The following is a 7,542-nucleotide window of genomic DNA, read 5'->3' on the forward strand; positions in this document are numbered from 1 at the left end:
TCTGAGTCCGTTGTTACCCCTACGTTTCTAAACTGATGATCAGGTTTTAGAGAAAGAGTCAAGGTGACTAAGAACACTTTCTCTTTGAAGTAACACTTCACCTTACTTTCTGCAAACGTGCAACAACACTTCTTTCAATCAAATCAGTTTTCCTATTTTATATTTGGCTAGAAAAAGAACATGTTGGATTTTACAGATTCACCATCTAGACTAAGATGCTTTGTTTTTGTTTTTACAGGCGACACATTTTGTTTGGGACATCAGAGGACATAAAAAAATGATGATCAAAAAGACTTTATTTCTTGTTTTTCTACTCATTGGTAAGCCATCTTAACTAGCAATTACAATATATGCTGCAGCTAAATGCCATCACTGATCACACTTCTCAATGGAAACAGGAACCAATACTCCGTCTGCTGAGGGAGGATTTGAATACACCAGGATTGGTAGACGACTTCTACAGATCACGAATGTCGACCCCAATATGAGCCCCGGCACCACTATGAGCCCCGGCACCACTAGCATTACCACTATGAGCCCCGGCACCACTAGCGTTACCACTATGAGCCCCGGCACCACTAGTGTTACCACTATGAGCCCCGGCACCACTAGCGTTACCACTATGAGCCCGGGCACCACTAGCGTTACCACTATGAGCCCTGGCACCACTATGAGCCCCGGCACCACTAGCGTTACCACTATGAGCCCCGGCACCACTATGAGCCCCGGCACCACTAGCGTTACCACCATGAGCCCCGGCACCACTAGCGTTACCACTATGAGCCCCAGCACCACTATGAGCCCCGGCACCACTAGCGTTACCACCATGAGCCCCGGCACCACTAGCGTTACCACCATGAGCCCCGGCACCACTATCATTACCACTATGAGCCCTGGCACCACTAGCGCCACCACTATGAGCCCCGGCACCACTATGAGCCCTGGCACCACTAGTGCCACCACTATGATCCCCGGCACCACTATGAGCCCCGTCACCACGAGCGCCACCACGATGATCCTAGGCACCATTAGCACCACTATGAGCCCAGCCACCACAGTTATTATAGTGCCTCCAGCAGTACAAAGATCCACAGAGGCAGCAGTTGCAGCAGCCACAACAGCCACAGCAGCAGCAGCAGCATTGACGGGAGCAGCTGTGGCGGCGGCAGCTGCCACTTCAGGTGGATTCTCAGCAACAAATGCTGCAGGAAATGTTTCATCAGCTGCAGACGCAGCAGCTGCTGCTTCATCTTCCCTTTTACAAGGCACAATAAATGCATCCACAGCAGCACAAGCCGCAGCAGATGCTGCAAATGAGGCTGAAATGGCAGCAGCAACAGCCGCAGCAGTGACAGCAACAGCAACGGGGGACATGGCCACTCTTGCAAGAAGTCTATCCATGGCAGCAGTAAATGCATCATCTGCAGCAAGAGCAGCAGCAGATGCTGCAACATTAGCAGCAAACCTTACCGAATCTGGAAACGTATCAGCTAATGCACCACTTATCATAGAAGCTGCAAGAAATGCCAGTCAAGAGGCAGCAATGGCTGCACAAGCCCTCAGAGCATTACTCAATTCATCAGCCCTTCCAGCAGACACAGAAGACCTTGTACAACAAGCGATCGTGTCCGCTGAAACCGCTGCTGAATTGGCAAATGACACGGCAGCGCAGGCCTTACAGGCACTGAACACAGCAGAACAAGCAGTGGCACCTGGTACAGGAAGTATGGAAGCTGATTTAGCTGCAGCATTAGCTGTAGAACAAGTACAAAATGCGGTAGATTCGGCAAGACAATCCACAGAGGTGGTATCACAGGCTGTGCAAGCACTATCTACAAGTGATGAAGTAGTTGCCGAAGCTTCAGCAGCAGCCTCCTTAGCAGCAGCAGCAACAGCCCTCGCAGCCTCAGCAGCAGCAGCTACTGGTGCAGATCTAACAGACCAAGTCAACGCTGCCATTGAAACGGCAAATGAAGCATCTGAGGCTGCTGGATTAGTTGCAGATGGACAAGCAGATGCAGAACAAGCTAGAAGCAAAGCAAGTGATGCAGCAGACTCAGCAAAAACAGTGGCTAACGCAGCACTACAAGCTTCATCACCAGGAAGCATTGAGGAAGAGCTAGCGCTGCAATCGTTAGCTGCAGCGATGGCAGCCAGACAAGCAGCGATGGCGAACCCAGGTGAAATTGATGTTGCTGCAAGAGAAGTTGTGGACGTATCAAGGAATGCTTCACAACTATTTTCAGAGCTCTCTATTCAGGTGTCATCCAGTCGGGCCGTTGTAACGCTAGCAGCGCTTCAGGAGGCCGAGGAAGTTGCCTTGTTTGCTGAATCTACAGGAGTCATAGCAGAAACAGTGAGCAGTGCCGCAGATCCACTAGCCGCTGCACAAGCTACTGCAAGAGCTGCATCATTAGCAACACAAGCCGCAAATGAAAGCCTTTCTGGTACACAATCCCTTCTTGATTTGGCACAAGAAGCAGTGGTGGCTGGCTTGACGGCCTCAGCGGCAGCAGCCACCGCAACTACATCGGCTGCAGCGGCAGCGACCGGGTCGTCAGCCATCCCTGCAGCCAGAAGCGCATCGACGGCCGCCAGCGAAGCAGCGAGTGCCGCCACATCACTGACCACTGGTCAAGAATCAGTAGACTTTGCAGTGGTTGAAGCGAACGAAGCAGCCGGAGCGGCCGAAAATGCAGCCGATGCTGCCATGACAGCAGCCCAAACATCTGGATCAACCCTGGAGGAGCAGCTGGCAGATTTAGCTCAGGACTCAGCCAGAACAGCAGAAAAGGCAGCAACCGCTGCACAGATGGCGGCCACTGTCCCAGCAACAGAGCAAATGATATCGGACGCCCTGGCAGTTGCCACAGAAGTAGCCACGGAATCTGCAAATCTGACACAACAGTTGGAGGATTTACTGTCAAGTGCATCACCACAAACTATCGGGGAGCGTGTTGAACTCCAAGGACTGCTGGCTGTGGCGGAGGTAGCGCAGGCGTCCGCAGACTTCTCCAGAGAGGCAGCGGCGTTGGGCGTGATGGTGGCCACGACAGGGAACGCGGCAGACATCGAAGCAATGAACGCTTTTGCGGAAGCATCGGCAAGAGCCTCCGATGTCGCAGCGAGGACTTCAGGAACATTTGTAACAACCTCGGTGGAAACAAATGCTGCAAACATTGAGATTCTCTCGTTCGCCGCCGCACTCGCCGCCATGGCTGCGGTGCTACTATGAAGCGTATCGTAAATGAAGGACTTGTGAATTGGGCAAACAACACTATTCTATTTATTCCCCTGTTATATTTGATGTTTCATGATTGATAGAAATCCAATGTTGGCAAGGACTGTATTTCTCTAGAAGGAAGACAAACGTCGCTGCAAACAAAGCAGAATTTCCCATTCCATTTGGGAGAGTATGACACAAAAGGACTCGAATGTTCTAATCAGCATTTGGAACATGTGTGAGATAATGTCACTTTCATGTGTACTCATACATGCTAACCTGCTCAAGAGTTCTTCACACTTGAGGTAATGCTTGTGTGGAGTTGCAAGTGAGAACATGAGAGGTGGAGAAACGTTTGGAGGAGAATGGGAGTGACAGCTGTAGCGACCAATGCTCCATGAAAGCATGCAATGCTGCTCTATATTGGACAAGTCTATGCTGATGCTTTTGTCACATTGTTCTCATAATAAAAATCACTGGAGTGATGACTTCTCTTCTCTGTCCGCACACACGATGCAGTATTCATGCTGCTCTCCATCAGTGTATCCCACTGGAAGGTTTATGGCGCAGCCCTGATCATGTCCAAGTCAACTCCGAACCCCTGACATCTCTTTCTGTCTGCCCCCCACTCCGCTCCCCAAAGGAACACGTTTATAGCAACACACACAAGCACGAGTCTTATTTACGTCTTAAATGTTTTATTTTGTCTTATTATGTCTACTATGTTGGTTGATAGGGGTGTAAAGGTGACTATAGGGGTGTTATTCATGTCTAGAGGTCTTTGATAATGTTAAAAAGCGTACTTAGAAGGTGGTAAACTGGTTTTCTATGCACTAACTACCTAAATATTCCATTTATAAATAAGAAATCCTACTTTATGTCAATTGATTGATCACAGTTGGGTCTGAAACCAATGGACCGCCATAAACCAGGGATTCCTGTATTGACTTTACTACAAAATAAAGCACAGCAGCATTTTTAGTTTTAGACAAGTTTTTGAAAGCTCCTCTTTGTACAAATAATAAGTGCATTGCTTACTAGGGATGAGCCAGATCGTTTTAGACGAAGCATCTGTTACGGATCATGCATTTTTGCAGAGTACAAGCATGAAACGACTACAGCTCGTCATTATCCGGAATCGTGATGAAGGAAAACCCTCATTGGCTAACCTCTTACGTATTCACTCTTCATGCTCTGTGATTGGCCAGTCACACACAGTGACCGCCCCTCCCGAGACAGACTCCCTACAGTCGAAGGCACGTACGTGGTGCATTTGACAAGACAGAGCTATAAACAGTTCGTGTTTCGTCGGTCACTGCCGGTGTTTTTTTTTAGTTTGCCTGCTTCTAATTTGTCCGCAAGTCAGTTGGAAAACTTTGCTCGTAGTACCGAACGCGGTACTTTTGAGAAAACTACAGTGAACGAGACTGACGAACTATTTCTCTGTTTGCCTTCGCTGGATGTCTGAATGTGAAGGCGGCAGGGCTCAGGTGGCGGAGTGGTCGTTCACCCACCTGAAGGTTGCGGGTTCGATCCTCCGTCGTCCTCCGTCTGTCGTGTGGAAGTGTCCTTGGGCAAGATACTGAACCCCCAGTTGCTCCTGATGCGGCGTCATCAGTAGGTAAATGTGCTCACAGTGCCTTGGAAGTGGACAAGTGCTGTCCAAGTGAAAGACCGTCCTACAGATCACTTACACACATATAGCTGCGTAGCAACAAATAAATATAGCAACTTCAGATCAATCATATCGATTTCAGACTTAATGTACAGATTTAAGCTCCACCCATTTCCGGTTAAACCACGCCCATTTCCGGTTTATGCCCCGCCCATTCCGAGTACAGCTACAGACACAGATCATTTAGATGGGTGAACAGATACAGATAGTGGTGTACTCGCTCATCCCTGTTGCTTACTTCGGAGCTACACCATTGATTTTTGCGTCCCTCGAGGGTGAGGCGAGCTGAGCAACGTCCTGGATGAATACGAATAGCACAAGCATATATGGATTATATTGCACGAGATATACAGCGCCAATTAGCTGACATGCAAACACTGATGACGGAGAGAGCATTGTGTACTCCATCTTGAACGTGTCCAAGTAGTAGTAGCTGCTGCATTCTGCACCCCCTGGAGGCGATGGGGGGAGGACTGGTCAAGAACCATATAAAGCCAGTTACAATAGTTCAAGTGCTCATGACACCAAATAAAAAAGGGAAAAAGACTGTAAGAAAATAAAAGTACTCACTTAATACAACATTTTTGTCATAGATAAATAAACAATTATGAAATAGGAGTGGAATGAAGTGGTGATTTGGACACACGCCCCCAGTTAGTTTTCTGAACCAACGCCATCTTGGTTGCAACATCACTGACATACTACGTTCCGGCAAGCAGATTCAAACACATGCAACCATGAACACACAGCAAAGCCAATAACACAACAAGATACAACAACAATAACACTTCTATGATACAAAAAACACACACAAAAATGTTGGATTGGTAGACGACTTCTACAGACCACAGATGTCGCCCCCACTATGAGCCCCTATGTTTTTTGGCTGTTAATGTATGACAGACACCGCACAATCAAGCCCTGGAATGACACCCCATAGTGTTCGTCTACGAGCGGTAGAATAGCTCTAGGAAACAAATGTGTTTACTTCCTGAAACTGACCGACGCTGGTTACACTTTGAGAGGTGCTGGCTGTGATCAAATATTACCATTACTTTATTTTGATAAAGTGATGGCCAATTTGAAATGAACAAACCAAGAATCGAGTTTATTTGTTGTTCTAAACTTAATGGAGTTTTTACTCACTTTTTTGTCTCTCCTCTGAGGTTATGCTTTTTCCTACAGTACCTGGTACATCATCATATGCAAATAATATGCAAATTGACAACTTCTAGAACAGCCAATAGCTGCTTTTCTTACTGAGGAGTTGGCAACAGTGTGGAAGCCTGCATCCCCCCCCCCCCAGTACTGTTGATCCCAGCTCTGGTTCGCCGTTCTTCAGAATTTCTCTCTCAAAATGAAGTAAAAACAACCTGCATAAAGCGCAGTAGTTGTTTGTCATTCAAATAAAATCTTTATGTTCTCATATGTCAACATCTCTACTCAGTAACAGTCACAAAAGACCAATTAAACGACAAACAGCAAACTAGGTGCTCAATACCCTTTAACAGCAATACACAATCCGTGCATATATGAATAGTTATACTGTAGCAATAGCTTGTTTAACACAGCCACGTTCACATAATATTAATTCAATGCAAAATGTAAACGTAACCACTGCTGAAGGCACTGTAGCTCTGGGTGGTGCAGGTCTCCTGAGCTCCACGTTGTGTTTATTGGTGGGAATGAACAGGAGACATGGAGCTTTGTTGCAGACCGTGACACTGTTTATTTCCTGGTGTGAGACAACGTGCACTGGTCAACACAGTGAGGCTTGTTGCAGACTACAATGACAATGAGTTAAATTAGCATCGTAGCTAACCGTACCATTGCATAGCCAGGCACTCCTCTCCTGACCGCAGGTCACAGAGCAGATGAACGAAAGCTGTAATGTCACATACAGGATAGCCCACGAGTGAGAGAGGACGCTATTAAGCCACTACTCCAACCAGTTAGAGCAAAGTACACTTGTTACACACAATACATTCAATGTGCCTCCGATTGGTTTTATTTAGACCTTCAAAGAGCATGCTAAGCTAAAGAGGCTAATACAGTTTCACCCACTGGAGTTTTCACTCCACAAAGCACAAACCCAGAAACAGCAGCGATGGATAATACACTTTCTCACCTGAGCAGCGCTCCTGCAAGACTAGAACAACGCCAACAAAGTGGGCTTCTAGCAACTTTGTAACATTAACTGGCCTCATTTCGGTAATGCTCTGGTAAAACAGGCATATTACGTTTGTTTGGCTTAAAATAAGATATGAAAATAAATGTCACGTGGCCATTTTCGTTCTATAAATGTAGCTCTCGGGAGAAAAACGTTGGCGACCACTGATCACACAGTTTGTGTAGGACACATGCGCACCCAGCTGGCGAAAGTGGGGATTACACCAATGGGCCAAATGGTACTGTTGCACGGTTCAATATACTTCCAGTATTAGGACAACTAGTGGGCGTTACACACAGAAAAACTCCTGATTGACAGGGAGGGCGAGAGCCATTTGTGGGCAGTGCCACTAATGCCCACGCTGTGCTCAAGCTGGCATACAAAACTGGCATGATTTACTGTGTCGAACCAATGCTGCAGTCAGATATAAAAGCAGGGGTGTGCAAAGTGCCACCTGGGAGCCATTTGTGACCA

At 47.2% G+C, this 7,542-nt stretch overlaps 1 protein-coding gene and 1 long non-coding RNA gene across 2 annotated transcripts; one reads left to right on the forward strand and one right to left on the reverse strand.

The window, feature by feature from the left end:
• The first annotated feature begins 388 nt into the window (after positions 1 to 388).
• LOC129173637 (ice-structuring glycoprotein-like) lies at positions 389 to 3,613 on the forward strand. The gene has a single exon (XM_054764695.1). The coding sequence runs from the start codon at positions 389 to 391 to the stop codon at positions 3,233 to 3,235; it is 2,847 nt and encodes a 948-aa protein (XP_054620670.1). The 3' UTR covers positions 3,236 to 3,613.
• Positions 3,614 to 6,485: 2,872 nt separating this feature from the next.
• LOC129173700 (uncharacterized) lies at positions 6,486 to 7,196 on the reverse strand. Its single transcript, XR_008567280.1, has 3 exons — positions 7,027 to 7,196; positions 6,726 to 6,783; positions 6,486 to 6,633 (listed from the first exon to the last, which is right to left on the reverse strand). It is a non-coding gene; the product is annotated as an uncharacterized LOC129173700 (long non-coding RNA).
• Positions 7,197 to 7,542: the final 346 nt, after the last annotated feature.

Source organism: Dunckerocampus dactyliophorus, chromosome 20 (assembly GCF_027744805.1).
Source record: "Dunckerocampus dactyliophorus isolate RoL2022-P2 chromosome 20, RoL_Ddac_1.1, whole genome shotgun sequence".
Classification (NCBI taxonomy): Eukaryota; Metazoa; Chordata; class Actinopteri; order Syngnathiformes; family Syngnathidae; genus Dunckerocampus; species Dunckerocampus dactyliophorus.

Bases quoted from the DNA above. Each gene is read 5' to 3' on its own strand.
- LOC129173637 (XM_054764695.1), top strand. From the start codon at position 389: ATGGAAACAGGAACCAATACTCCGTCTGCTGAGGGAGGATTTGAATAC.